The sequence below is a fragment of the Erpetoichthys calabaricus genome, chromosome 2 (assembly GCF_900747795.2).
Source record: "Erpetoichthys calabaricus chromosome 2, fErpCal1.3, whole genome shotgun sequence".
Lineage (NCBI taxonomy): Eukaryota > Metazoa > Chordata > Cladistia > Polypteriformes > Polypteridae > Erpetoichthys > Erpetoichthys calabaricus.
The window spans coordinates 148773580-148789653 of record NC_041395.2 but is presented as its reverse complement, the minus strand read 5'-3'; the positions used below and the strand labels follow the sequence as shown (position 1 = coordinate 148789653).

Genomic DNA, 16074 nt, shown 5'->3' with positions numbered 1-16074 from the left:
TTTTTCCGAACCTTTTCAGAGTTTGTGGGGAGACTAAAGCCAGCCATGGATGCAATAGATTCAAGGCAACAAACAATGTGGAATAGAGCAACACTAGATAACATGCAGTCCATAACTCTCTTATTGATTCCAAAATGTATCTGTTTAGACAGTAGGGTGGAAAACCAGATTATTAAGAGAAGAAATGACACAGATATGGGGAGAACATGCAAACCGCACACAAACAGTGATCTGTGCTGAGATTCAAATCCAGTCTCCTAAAACTGTGTCATCATGGAATGCAAATACTCAACATCCATCCATTTTATAACCCCTTACATTTTAGAACTGTACTTAGATTTTGCAGGCATTTTGAATGTGTGTTCAATATGATAAGTTGTCTAAGTGGCACTTACTTATGAATATATCTAAATAAAATATAAATAATTAAGTCATCTTTCCTCATGTGTAAATTGTAAGATTATATTTTTATGATTACAAACAATATTGTAATGTGCTATTAATGCAAGTAGCATGATGTATACAAATTTTAAATTAAATGTTGGCTACTATGATAAATAAAAAATCTGAAGATACTGTTGGGTTTCTAAGTAGCTACTGTTTACATATTAAAGTATTCAGCATATAATAAATTAGATAGATAGATAGATAGATAGATAGATACTTTATTAATCCCAGGGGGAAATTCACATATTCCAGCAGCAAAAATATTAAATTAAAGAGTAATAAAAAAAAAAAAAAAAAAAATGCAGATAAAAAAACAGACAATAACTTGAATAATGTTCAACGTTTACCCCCTCTGGTGGAATTGAAGAGTCGCATAGTTTGGGGGAGGAATGATCTTCTCAGTCTGTCAGTGGAGCAGGACAGTGACAGCAGTCTGTCACTGAAACTGCTCCTCTGTCTGGAGATGACACTGTTTAATGGATGTAGTGGATTCTCCATAATTGATAGGAGCCTGCTGAGTGCCCGTTGCTCTGCTACGGATGTCAGACCGTCCAGCTCTATGCCAACAATAGAGCCTGCCTTCCTCACCAGTTTGTCCAAGCGTGAGGCATCCTTCTTCTTAATGCTGCCTCCCCAGCACACCACTGCGTAGAAGAGGGCACTCGCCACAACCATCTGATAGAACATCTGCAGCATCTTACTGCAGATGTTGAAGGATGCCAGTCTTCTAAGGAAGTACAGGCGGCTCTGTCCTTTCTTGCACAGAGAATCAGTATTGGCAGTCCAGTCTAATTTATCGTCCAGCTGCACTCCTAGGTATTTATAGGTCTGCACCCTCTGCACACAGTCACCTCTGATGATCACGGGGTCCATGAGGGGCCTGGGTCTCCTAAAATCCACCACCAGTTCCTTGGTTTTGCTGGTGTTCAGTTGTAGGTGGTTTAAGTCGCACCATTTAACAAAGTCTTTGATGAGGTTTCTATACTCCTCCTCCTGCCCACTCCTGATGCAGCCCACGATAGCAGTGTCGTCAGCAAACTTTTGCACGTGGCAGGACTCTGAGTTATATTGGAAGTACAGTCCCCTGCGGCGCTCCTGTGTTGCTGACCACAATGTCAGATCTGCAATTCCCGAGACGCACATACTGAGGTCTGTTTGTAAGATAGTCCACGATCCATGCCACCAGGTATGACTCTACTCCCATCTCTGTCAGCTTGTCCCTAAGGAGCAGAGGTTGGATGGTGTTGAAGGCGCTAGAGAAGTCTAGAAACATAATTCTTACAGCACCACTGCCTCTGTCCAAGTGGGAGAGGGATCGATGTAGCATATAGATGATGGCATCTTCCGCTCCCACCTTCTCCTGGTATGCGAACTGCAGAGGGTCGAGGGCGTGTTGGACCTGTGGCCTCAGGTGGTGAAGCAGCAGCCTATTAGTGCATGACTGTGAATTTTAACCGTGTAGTCCTCATTCAAACTTTTTTAAAATTTCCAATATTTTAATTCTTTTTGCTTGCAAAGTATCCTGTGATGTTGCAAGATATAAAATAAAACCTGAAATAAAACTTATAGAATCAAACCACACTAAGTATTTACTGGGTAAACTCATAGAGTCTATTCACTAATCTAACATATTCATAATGGCCAGTAGAGGGCAACATCTCATCATGAAAGGCAGTTGTACAGTTTACATTACAAGGAAAAAATGAACAAGAAAAATCAATCCCTCAGTATGTCTTACTTATGTACTTACTGTATTTATCTCTTCATATCATGAACCTAATTTTTTTCACTATATGCTTGCATATAACTAAAAGTCACTTGTGCAGCAATAGCTGGAGGTCAAAATCCAGCCCTTCCCACAAATGACCTAGGACAATTGATACAACAATACACTTTTAAGGGTATGCTGGTGCAAATAATACAAAAATGTGAAAGTAGAAAAAGTAATTTGAAGAGAAAAGACATCCTTGTTCTCATTTAATAGATGACTATTTGTGTGTAGTACACCAGATTTAAATGCCTAATTGCTATATACAAGAATTCTGTTGGTTTTGTTATGGTTTAGGGTTGATATTTATGACACAGTATAGGTCCATTGCTATTACATGACAAGAAAAACACCTATCAAAAAAAGCATTCCTGACTCATTATACTTGTTCTATACACATACTGTATGTCCCATCATGTCATCATGACACTAATTATTAAGACATGCCAACCTTCAGATTCTACTCACTGAGAGTCATGTCACTGAAGGATTGCCAGAAACAGCCATACCCTCTGCCCTTTAGAACAGGTAATCCACCTGATGCTAAGAATGTTTAAATCTGGCCAGCGCTTGGATCGGAGATCATCTAGAAAAAGCTTGGGTTGCTTTTAGAAGAGGAGTGGGTGAGCCATCAGATTGTGACTCCCTTTGGTCATGAAAGACCCCTGGGCATCCTTCAAAAAGAGTTTGTCTTTCCCAATTTCCTGGATAAACACCTCGTTTGAGCCTGGTCATTCTGGCTCCTAATCATACCCCGTACCTTACTAGCTAACTATTTCTCTCACCCTTTCACCACCTAATGGCTAAAGTGTGATGAGTGTACTGGTGCTAAAAAGGGCTACCATCAAATCAAGCAGAAATCTACACATTGGTGGTGGTTGAAGGGGCTCCCAACTGTATATGTAAAGTGCTTTGAGAAGATTAAAAAGGTACCTTAATCAATAAGCCAGGCATCTAGTAGCCATGTAGACACATGTTTATATACTACATGTAGTAATGACTGTGACTGGTATATATACAGACACAATTATTAATGACGGCACTAAAGAACAAGCGAAGACTAGCTCAAACACACATTTTTTATCAATCAAGCACGCACACTTGATTTCGGAGTCAGAGCCCATTCTGGCAGCACTGGGCACAAAGTAGGAAGCATCGTGTGAGGGTTCTTAAAAATATACATTTTTGATAGGCAGAAAACTATAAATTTATAGTTTGAACATTTTTATAGAAATCTCCATAAGCAATTTCTACCATACTGTAATGCTGGTACTTGGAGGTACTTGGAAAGTTTGCTTACTTTGCTCACAGTGCTTGCCCATGTAGCCAGCTTCACAAAGACAGAATCCAGTCACAGGATCACAGCTTCCAAAGGTATTTTCACATTCACAGTTGTTAGCACACAGTTGTCCCCAGCGGCCAATATCACAAACTGCAAAAGAACACTAAATACAATTCACACTGTAGCTTGTATAATGGAGATGAGCTAAAAATATATTGTTTCACAACAATAAAATTTCAGCGATGTGAAGTCACATAAAATATATCAGTACTTTAGTTAAATTGAAGTTCAGAAGTATTCTTTGAAGCCTAAAAATTCAAGGTATGTATCAACTGTCAACTTCAAGTTTTCTTATATAGATAGAAATGTTTATTTGGCTGGAATTCATTCGAAAATGGTGTTTTGGCAGCATCACATCAGGTGTATAACCGCTAGAAGAACATTCTTTAAAACAATGTATTGGTCCTGCACTCTTTCTAAAGACATTATGTAAATCAATATTTTGAAGTACAGCTATTTTTAGTCATGTTTTACATTGTAATAAAATTTGCCTTTTTTCACATTCTGATAGTGGTCCATAATTATCATATTCATAAAATGACACTTCACTTGCCTATATTATGAAAACTCACTTTTTTTGAAGTTTTGTGAAAGGAGTAATTTTGACCTTGTATTCAATTAGGGAAGGGTTTCTTAAACTATGGGTCGTCATGGGTTCCCATTATTGGGTCACAAATTACCGTTGTATTCAGATCATCCAGACATTGATGAAGACACCTATTGGTTTACTATTTATCACAGGGGTGTAAATTCCTGCACAAAATATGGTCCTAAATTGCCTAAAAAAGAAAGTTTTGTGGAACTAGAGGGAGAAAAATATGGGGGGACCATAAAAAGCTTGATGCCATGTGTAACTAGACATCAAAATGAGTACAAAAATTGCATACCATATATGTGGGGTTTTTTTCCAGTGAAAGACAGGCAATATCTGAACAGACCAAAAAAAAAACCTGATTTCAAAGCATTTATAAGTATTTCTTATGAACACAATAAAAGTTAAAAAATGAAACAAGATTAACCCCAATTCAAGATAAGTTACAAGAAGAAAAGCCACATCTAACTTTTAAAAAATAACAGAATAATTTACAGAGAATCAGAATCAGAATATCTTTATTGTCATTATAACAAATAAAACAACATTAGGTGCTGTCCATGCGGTGTCAAAATATAAATAAATGTATTTACAAAAGGATAGGAAAGGATAAGAAGAAATAAGGTAGAACACAAATATTCAGCATAATAGCATGAAACAGCTAATCACAGGCCTGGCAAAAATTGTATTAATGAATTGCCACGTTTCAATATATTTTTGGATATGTCCTCTTAAACATTATTTGATTTTTTTTCCCAAAGTTGACATAATATACAACATCGCTTACACACCGAGTTATAGAAGGCTGAGCAAGATAACTCTTCATTTTAGTAGTATGGTATATGATGTAGGGCAAGCGGCTGGGGGTGGTACCCAGTCAGGATGCCCGGGGGGACTGGAGGAGGGCTTACGCCCTGGTTGCTTTGGGGACCACGGGAACTGAGCTTGGAAGCTCAACCCTATATGGGCCCATGGTCACCGCCAGGGGGCGCCCCAATGCCTGAGGAGCCCTGGCCCTCAGCACTTCCGCCACACCCGGAAGTGCTGGGGGGAAGAAGACCAGGGACACCCGGAGTGCTTCCGGGTGTGCAGCCGGTACTTCCGCCACACTGGGGAGTGCCGGCGGAAGCTAATCAGGAGGCACTTGGAACACGTCCGGGTGTGTATAAAGGGGGCTGCCTCCCTCCATTCGATGGCTGGAGTCGGGTGGAAGAGGACGGAAGTTGGAGGAGAGGAGTGGAGGTGGTCAGAAGAGGAAATGCATTGTAAAAATCAGCCTGGACGTTGGGGTGTTTGGTGCTGTGGCACTGGGTTTGTGCGTGTTCATCATTGTATATATTTGTAAATAAACGTGTGTGGTGACCTTAAAACATGTCTACCTGTCTGTGTCCGGGCTGTTCCCCACAGATGTTACAACTAATTTATTTCTATGCACTTTAATCCCATGTAGGAATACACCAGAGCGATTGTAACATCAAATCAAATGGCCTAGTGATCCTAGAGCTAGATGACCACTCATAAGTTGGATCTTGCACTCGGTACAATTTAGACATTTTTAAACAAGATATTTGTAATCAAGAAAGATGTTTAATTGAATTATAGAATACTTGGTGCACATTACAACTACAACTGTTTTGATATTATAAACAAATGGTTACACAATCTGGTATGATGTATTAGAAAATTTACTTGAAAAGGCACATTTGTATTCAAATTAATTGTGATTCCAGATATCTTATAAAATTCTTCTAACAAATAAAGTTTAAGACTAATGGTGGTGATGATTGTAGGTTTGATATATAAAGCAATATATTGTCTGCATGTAGCTATAATTTTTGTCTGAGTACTTCTCCAATAATCTATTTTATCTCTGGTTTCTTCCAGAGATGAAAAGCCAATGGCTCAATGGCTAATGCAAAAAGCTTTGGTGATAGTGGGCACATTTGTGCAGTAACATGTTCTACATGAAGTAACCTGAGTTCATGTTGTTAATACAGACTGAGGCATCTGGAATATTATATAGTTCATTTATGTGGGTATGTCGGGGTCAACCTCAAATCTGTTTAGTGTTATAAATAGTACCATTTAACTCCTTCAAAGGCCTTTTCTGTATCCAAGAATAATAATTATTGTAGTGCGTGAGATTTTGTGGGTAAGTGTATTATATGAAATACAGTAGGTGCTGAAGATTTGAGGCTGAGTGTCTGCTTTTAATAAATCCAGTTTGGTCTTGTGATATTATAACGAGGGAAGCATTTTCTCAATTCTTCTAAGAATTTCACTAGTATTTTACATCATCATCTTTGAGGAGTTAAACTTGTCTGTAAAATGCACATTATAGTAAATCTTTATTATTTCTTTGGAAGCACATTAATTAACACTTGGGGTAGTGTTTTGGGTAAAGTTTCATTTCAAAGGCTTTTATGAACATTGTAAGCAAAAACAAAACATCATAGAGTCCCGGTGTTCTGAAATGCCAAGAGACAAGGCACACCCAAAATATAAAGAATTCACCTGGCAGTGGTGAAATAAATATTAAATTGAGATGTCAGCAGTGAATAATATACAGTATAAATATAAATATTTATAATAATACAGCCCAGTTATAATAAACCTGGGGTATGATTTTAAACAATCCCCTTAAAATTTAGTTACTTAAGAATATTCCAGAAGACATATACTTATTATATACTTTATATTTTAATTATACTTTTCTTATCAAAAAAAGCTGAAATGAAAGTAATTTAATGCAGATATACTCAAAAGAATAAAGGGAATTATTAGTCTTGCACCAAGTCAATTAAGCTTCAGGGATATCAGTCTTTCCATTTAGGAAGCATAAGCAATTCTCACTGTCACTGGGGTTCCTCCTGGTGTAGGACAATGTCTTGCCACTTTTAGCCAGAGTGTATGGGCAGTCCCTGGATGATTAATGCCATTGACAGGTGACATCCTGGAGGAGCTGGACTACCTGGGCAACCTGAATTGCCTGCAGACACTGCCTCATGCTACCAGCAATGACAAGCAAAACACAAAATTGGAGAAGCAGCAGCGAGGAAGGATAAGGAGAGAGTGATTGTGTGTGCCCACCACCTGCGAAACCATTCCCTTTTTGAGGGTTGCGTTGCTGTTGCTTCTCCTGTGCATCTGTTGTCACTTGGTGTTAGACTCTGATGATTTAGTGTTCCATTATTTTTTTGAAATTTGTATATACAAATGCATGTTTCCCAGGACAAGCCTGATTGTATTTTGTTTCCTGTACTTTTTTATGAAGTTTCCTGGAGTAAACTGTAAAATTTTATAGCTTGATTGATTCTTGAGTAAAAATTGTCAATGGGAACTCCTCAATAGGGCTGCAGTAACTATTATTACGAAAATAACAAGCTTGTACTCAAAGCACAGCTGTTGTTATTTTAAACAATTATTTATTTGTTTGAACTGTCTTTTACCATAGTTGCTTTCTTTATAGTATATGCAAGATGAAGTAACGAGTGTACTGGAATGAAGACAAAGTGTAAGCAGTTACTGAGAGAGTTCAACACTGCTATGAAAATTTAATATGTAGTTCTGTATAGAGGTCTGCGGTGGGTTGGCACCCTGCCCGTGATTGGTTCCTGCCTTGTGCCCTGTGTTGGCTGGGATTGTCTCCAGCAGACCCCCGTGACCCTGTGTTCGGATTCAGCGGGTTGGAAAATGGATGGCTGGATGGATGTATAGAGGTGAGTATCAGTATATAAAAAACAGGTTTCCTGCAAAATTCAAACAAGGGCATAAAAAGCAGCAAAAACAAGCAGATTTTCCATAAATCTTTTATGTGATTACAAACTCAAGTACCTTTCATTTATACAGAACTAGGGGGCTCCGCCCCCTGCTCGCTTCGCTCGCCAACCCCTGGTGTTGGGAAATTACAAAGAGCGTGATGTATGAATGAGATATAGCATAGTGTGAAGGTGTAGATGACGCAGATAGGAAGCAAACAATAAAGTGTTTGGCACAGTGTAAAGGTTTATTGGAAAATTTCTTTGTAAACAACATTAGTAGTAAAGATGGTGTCTTGTCCTTGAATGAGTTTTCCTTGGCATGGAGCATTTATGACCTTAACTTTAACGTCAGATGAACGTCGAAGTTGTGAGAAGGCCACATAAAGTTGTCCATGTACAAAAACGGGCTCAGATAGGTAGATGCCAGCCTTGTGCATGGTTTGTCCTTGTGATTTGTTGATGGTCATGGCAAAGGCAGATTTAATGGGGAATTGTTTCCGTTTAAGTGTAAAAGGTAATTCCAGGTCAGAACTTGTAAGGTCAATTTTAGGAATTAGAACAGTATTGTTAGCATGTGATCCTGTAAGAACTGTTGCTTGAATAACATTGTGTGTTATGGTGTAGACGACTAAACGTGTACTATTGCATAAACCCTGTTTAGTGTTAAGGTTTCTTAATAGCATGAGTATTGTTCCGTTTTTAAGGCTAAGACTGTGTTGTGGTAATCCGGCTGGGTTAATAGTGTTCAAATATGCTAAGGGGAAATTAAGATGGTCATTGTCATCATCAGAGTCAACTTTGTCAGAGCTTAGAAAGAGGTGTGACTCTCCAGGAAGTAATGAAATGACCTGGTTATTAATGTGATCAACAGTAATATTTTTTGGACATAATATAGTTTGTTGTGTTAAAAGGGGTATTTGGTCTAATGAGACCGCTGTTCCAAATATCTCCGTAAGTAAGTCATCGCAGATGAAGGGTTGAGGAATTGTAATAATATCTGGGTGAAGTCCATCTGTATTGGTGAGTGTACAATGTTCTAGTTGTAATAACCAATTGTTATATTCGGGATCTGGAAATCGCATGTTTTGTACCAAGTGTATCTTTAGAAAGCAATGCCAATTGTTCGGGTAACATTTTTTGTTCCGCGGTTTTAGAAGCTTGCCGAGGTGAATTTTTTTTTTTGATGCGGGTTCGTGTTTGTGGTCCCGTTACTCGAGCCGTCTAGTTTTGTATCCATGATCGTGAATTGATGACTTGTTTGATCTTTATCGTTAGGAATATGGATAAGTAATAAGTAGGATTGAACTCACTGTTAATATGCGGACTGTTCGTTTCTTCGTATTATCACCAATCAGGTCTCGCGCCTGTATATGTATTGTAGTTCGGTCTCGTGTTGTTTATATGACGTCGTCGCGTATTTTAAGGTGGACTGAATAATAGCTGAGCGCATGGCATGTGGAGCAATAGGTAAGCACTGTCTAAAATCTACTCCTAATAAAAGTACCTTTCCTCCAAAGGTAATATTATTATTCATCAACGCAATGCCAATTGTCCACGTATTTTAAGGTGGACTGAACAATAGCTGAGCGCATTGTAAGTGGAGCAATAGTTAAGCACTGTCTAAAATCTCCTCCTAATAAAAGTACCTTTCCCGCAAAGGGAATATTATTATTCATCAACGTTTGTAGAAGTTTATCAATGGTGTTGAGTAAGTGACTGGATGCCATTGTACATTCATCTATAATTAATAGTGTGGCAAGACGGATGTCACGTGTATTGTTACTGTGCATTGTCATAGTGGATACCGATGTTTCTGTGATTGGGACCGGTATTTGGAATAAGGAGTGACATGTGTTTTTGGAGCCGAGACATTTTTTCTTCCGCGGTTTCAGAAGCGCTTTGTAGGTGCCGACGTGATTTGTGCATATTTGCGTTCTTGATTTGTTTCAGGGTGCACTGTTCCAATGCGATGTAATATTTGTCCACATACGCGAAAGCAGTATGGGTCATTGCCTTTTGGTGACCTGATATTTACTTCGGTAGATGCAAAATCAAATGAACTATTGTAGGATGTAATGCAGTTCATAAAGTTTTTACTTTCAGGTACTTCGTTAGTTAGAAGCTTCTGTAGATATGCAGGATATGAATGTAAAGGAGGCAGTGTAATTTGACTTTTTTGACAACAACGTGTAAATTCATTACTTGTATTGCCATTTGTTTCTTCAGGGAAGTTAAGTGAATGACAATGATTGCAAATGACATTCACTAATCCCAATGAATTTTCATGAAAAGTGGACTTATTATTGAACGCGCTGTCAGCTAACTGGCGCAATCGTTAGTGTGGTCGTGGGTCTGAATCGTCCTTTTTGTGTACGTTTCGCGTGCTATGTCCGTAGTCTGTCCCGTTTTGTGTCCAATGGGCTGTGTGTGGCGCTCGCGGCTTGTTTTTTTTTGTGTGCTGGGGGCTTGTTGCCTGAGTTTTTATTTCTGTTAGTGGAGGGGGTGTTTGTGTGTCGTGGGGCTGAATCGTCCTTTTTGTGTGCGAACCGTTTCGTGTGCTATGTGTGCCTGCGTGTGACTCCTTTGTTTTTGGTGTCCTAGGGGCGCATGGCCTCATTTCTTATTTCAGTTACTGGAGGGGGGCTTTGGGTGTCGTGGGTCTCAATCCTCTTCTTTGTGTGTGTCCCGTTTCATGTGCAATGGCTTCGTGCGTTTCCGTTGCATTCCATCCGGCCGGTTTCCGTTGCTTGGGGGGTGGGGTGGGGTGGGGTGGGGGGGGGGGTTGTGGGGCGCCTGCACAGTACGTCTTTTGCGGCCACGGCCCATGGCCGGATGTCCCTGCGTCCATCCGGTTTAGCATTCTCAGTTAGTAATATGGATATGGTGGAATTGGTGTGTAAGGAACACCACTTTTAACATTCTTGATTGTAATGGAATACATCTCGAATCAGGCAGTCTACCTCATTCTGGTTGCTTGTGGCTCATGGTGTTAGCAGAAAAGCAGCAACATTGTCCCACACACATTTGCAACCAAAGTTACACCAATGTTTGACACATATCATAACATTCAATAAATGTTAAGAAATTTACACAAGACTAAGATATACATTAGGGAATTATTCCTTTTTGCATTTCCTCATCTTTCAAAAACATTTATTCAGATTTGTGGAACAAATCAATTACATGAAATATGAATATATCTCCTGCGACAGACAGACAGACAGACAGACAGACAGACAGACAGACAGACAGACAGACAGACAGACAGACAGACAGACAGATAGATAGATAGATAGATAGATAGATAGATAGATAGATAGATAGATAGATAGATAGATAGATAGATAGATAGATAGATAGATAGATAGATAGATAGATAGATAGATAGATGGCCAGCAGCCATTTCACATGCATTTCAGAACAGGTGATCCACCTGAAGCTAAGCATATTCGTGCCAGGCCAGTACTTGGATGGGATACCAACCAGTAAAAATCTTGGGTTGCTACTGGAAGAGGTGTTGCAGGCAGCACTTACCATGTTATCTGAATGTGGATTCCAATGCCCCAGTGCAGTGACGGGGACACTGTGCTGTAAAAATGGCGTCATCCTTTGGTGGTCCTGACTCTACGTGGTCATTTAAAATCCTTGGGAATCCTTCATAAAGAGCAGGATGTATCCCAGTGTCCTGGATAAATTGCCCATGATGGCCTGGTCATTCTGGCACCCTAAACATTCCCTATCTCTGACTGGCTAACTATCGTTCACCCCATCACCACCTAACAGCTGATGTGTGGTGAGTGTACTGGTGCAAAATGTCTGCCGTTGCATCATCCATGTGGATGTTGCACATTAGTGTTGGCTGAAGTAGCTACCAACTCACTGAGTAAAGCACTTTGAGTAGCAAGAAAAGAGCTATATAAATGAAAAGAATTATCACAGACAGACAGACAGACAGACAGACAGACAGACAGACAGACAGACAGACAGACAGACAGACAGACAGATAGATAGATAGATAGATAGATAGATAGATAGATAGATAGATAGATAGATAGATAGATAGATAGATAGATAGATAGATAGATAGATAGATAGATAGATAGATAGATTTGATTACCTCCTCCTTAGGTGGAGGAGCTATGAAACTCATTCACAAGATTGTTACAAAAACCTACCTGTTTGACAATCAAAACCTGTCCACCCTGGTGGACACATGCACTGTCCTGTTACTGGATCACAATGGACATCTTTATCACAGTTACAGATCAGCTGACAGTTCACACCATAATAGCCATTGGGGCAAGCTACAGAGACATTGAATGAAGAGACACACTGGTGACAATGTTAATATGCTGCAGAGTATTAAAAAGACTAAATCTGTTTTATAACAAACCAAATTAACTTATTAAAAATTGAATCCATATTATAAGCATTTTTTCAGAATATGCTGGACATGCATGGTCAAAGCAAAGTTAGAATTGACATTACTTGATTTTTTTTACACTGAAATATAAAAAAAATCAGAAAATGATTAAATTTACCAATTAAGCCATTTATACATTGCAATGTTTAATTAAGTTATCTGTACTTATTAATTTTCACTTACAATTTTCACAGGACTTTCCAGTAAATCCAGGGGGACAATCACAGTTACCAGTTATTTTATTACACTCTGCTCCATTTTCACATATGCCACATGGGAGGCTGCAGTTTGTACCCCATAGGCCTTCTGGGCAGTCTGAGATTGAGAACAGAGTCAAATTAAATTCATCCTGGGTAAAGACAATTACTCTATTCTCTGCATTGAGTTTTACGGTGTACAATATGGTTAGGACAGATTCCAGCAAATCCTCTATCATTTCTAAGAAATGCTAGCAAAATGCAGCATGTAAAAATAAATATTGTATACGTTCATGGACATGGTAAAATTATTTATAAAAAAAATATTTTCAAGCAGTTTCTTTTTGTTCGCTAGCTTAGTCAATGAATGTCACAGTACTAGAACAAAAAGTTTTATTTGCATTGTAATTTTCATGCAATGTTATTTGAGATGGCATTCAACATGATAACGTGCCAATAATTTTTATTATTAATGTAATGCCAATGTGTTTTTGATTGCTTTCAAAGTATGTAAATATTAAGGTACTGTGATTGAATAATGCATATATTAGCTGTTAAGGTAATTGTGTCACAATCATGAATTGTTGCAACTAGAACACAACACCACAATATTCTTGTTGGATTTCATTAATGTTCTGTATTTATCTTTGACTGGCAATATAGTACCCAAGAATTAACTGCATATGCCAGACATGACTTCTTTAAGGCCTATCAGCTGATACCTTAGCCACCCACAGCGAATGTTTGTAGTGTATGCACTTTTGTTCTTTTTAATTTACAGATGTTCCCATAGTGGAATTATTTTCATGACCCTCTACACACAGAAGTGTTTCTCATGGCTGACACTGCACATTGCTTTTGTCCTCACCTTGATCACAGGCTGGGCCAGTTTTTCCAGCTGGACAAATGCACAGGCCTGTCTGTGTGTCACATGGTGCACCACTACAGTGACAAGTTTCCTGGCAGTTTATGCCAAATCGTCCATGGCTACAAGCTAAAATATATTATAGCAAAGTATGAGAATAAAGCCAAGAAAGACATTACAGATGATAGAAACCAGTCAAAATCCATCAAATGACATAAAAGACAGTTTATTTACAATAAAAACTATAATGTGCATTAAAGATATTTGCAGTGGCTCTTTGTGCAGCAACAATAATAAAAAAAGGGGCACCAGCTAAACCACTGATAAGAACAGGGCACAGAGAACTGCAATACATTCATACAAACTTAGACATGTTTAATATGTTTCTTCAATATCAAGATGTTGTAAAATAGAAAAATAGTTCCCGTTGAAAAAACTGTGCAAGGTAGCAATTTAGAATAATCTTCAAATAGACCAGAGGTTATTTTGCAATGTCTTCAAACACTATTCTGAAACTCATTTTGGGTTATCTTAAAATTAATCAGAATTTACTAGGAACCATTTTTAAATTACCTGGATAAATATCTCAGAATATATGGAAGATGTGCTAAGTTAGTAAGGAAGTTATTTTGTCATATCTTGAAGAGCTTTAAATTCATGTTTTTTTATACAGATCATACTGCGGAGCACATTATTAAAAAGATTTCAGAGATATCCTGGATAGGTGGTTATTGTAAGTTATCATGCAATATATGTGAATTTTTTACATGCATTTTGAACATCACTGAATTAGATTAACTTTCAAATTAATCAATTAGTTTTTATATATCTAACAGGCAAAAATGAGAACTCCTGCATGGTACAGGAACATGGGAAAGAGATGAATTTCATACTCACTTGTGGCAGGAAGATAGTGTGGTCTAGTGGCTAAGGTGATTAATGTTAAACATCAGCTCCTTTTCCATCACAGATTTAATATATGATCATATTTAATATTGAATATGTGATCATGAACAAGACACTTGATCGGCCTATACACAAATTGTAGAAATATGATATTTCCTTTGAATAATATTCCCCAAAGAAATACTACATGTCCAGTGTATCTTCTTATATAATATGCTACCATGGCTGTCCATTTGTCTGTCCAGGATTTTTAATCACCTGTAGCTTGCAAACCGTTTGACCTATTGACCTGAAATTTGGTACACATATACTACGTGAACTCTACTGTCTGCTTTCAGGGTGATGGTTTCTATTACTCTATTTTTATTTTATTTTAGAATCAACTCTCAGCAGCACGCAGCAGGGCATCACATGCATACGGGCGCCGTTCTCATCCCTACCATCTTTGCCAACATTCTACCTTTTCATATCTTAAATCATTCTTGAGGCAGATTGAACACTTAAGTGCCAAGTGAAAAATTAAGAAAATCATAATAAGTAGTTGCCACACACAAACACTGACCTAATCAGTTTTAACATGAAAAGATGCTGACAGAAGAAGAGAAGAAGCGAACCGCTAGAGTGGAGAAAACAAGAGCTGCTCACGAAGCAGCAAGTGCATCAACCTCTGAGCAAATGAATACTAAACGTACAGAGAAAGAGTATGAAAACTATAAGTTAAGTGTATTCACTGTACATTATCATGCAGTACGCTGTTATTGGTACTGTATGATACAATCAAATGTTGGATGAGAGATATATTATTTTAAAAAAAGGGAGAATCTTTTGCTGAAAAGGTAATGTACACTACTACTACATGGAATACCATTTATGCCAAAATAAATAAAATGGCAATTATGAACTTAATAATTACTTTTAAAAGAAATATGACATATATAAATAAGTCAATAAATTGTGAAAAAACACAAAATTAAATAAAAGTAATTTATTTAATATGAAAAGTGATCTAATTGTATTTCCGAATGGATGAGTAGTAAGTTTCTCAAACTAAATAAGTAGAAAACAGAAATCAGTTATTGGTGAACATGAATATAGTAAGGGTATTAGAAATAAACTTTCTTAGGCTTAAAAGTCAAGTCGGAGGTAAAGAATTTAGGGATGACTAATGACTCTGACCTAAATGTTAAATGACATATTAACAAGATTACTAGGTCTGCATTTTTTCATTTAAGAAATATAGCCAAAGTTACACCTCTTATAACTTTACAAGACGCTGAAAAATTAGTTCACGCTTTTGTTTTCAGTCAACTAGATTACTATAACGCACCCTTAACAGGACTATCTAAGAAAGACATCAGTCTGTTACAGTTAGTGCAGAATGCAGCAGCCAGAATCTTAACCAGAAAAAGAAAATCTGAGCACAGTTTTAGCATTGTGACTTTGGTTACAATTTAGAATTGAAATTCTACTAATGGTTTACAAAGCCTTAAATAATCTCGCCCTATCCTATATTTCAGAAAGTCTGTCCCCTTACACTGCAAGTTGTAACCTCAGATCTTCAAAAGGAGGTCTGCTTATAATTCCAGGAGCCATCCTGAACAGTAGTGGAGAAGCAGCTTTTTGTAGCCTTATGCACCTAAAACTTGAAATACATTACCAATTGAAATTTGGCAGGCTAATTTTGTGAAACATTTAAAAAACTGCTAAAAACCCTTTATTTTAAAATGGCTCTTTCGTAGCTACATTTTAGTTGTATACCTACAGTATTAGACT

General features: G+C 37.8%; 1 protein-coding gene across 1 annotated transcript in view; it reads right to left on the bottom strand.

Annotated features, from left to right (window-relative positions):
• The window catches only part of megf6 (multiple EGF like domains 6), a 340497-nt gene that overhangs the window by 60764 nt on the left and 263659 nt on the right, over window positions 1–16074 (bottom strand). The window contains exons 19-22 of the mRNA XM_028794622.2: window positions 13399–13524; window positions 12517–12648; window positions 12086–12214; window positions 3516–3647 (exon numbers count right to left, since the gene is read on the bottom strand). Coding sequence (XP_028650455.1) covers window positions 3516–3647; window positions 12086–12214; window positions 12517–12648; window positions 13399–13524 — 519 coding nt within the window. The remainder of the gene's footprint in view (window positions 1–3515; window positions 3648–12085; window positions 12215–12516; window positions 12649–13398; window positions 13525–16074) is intronic.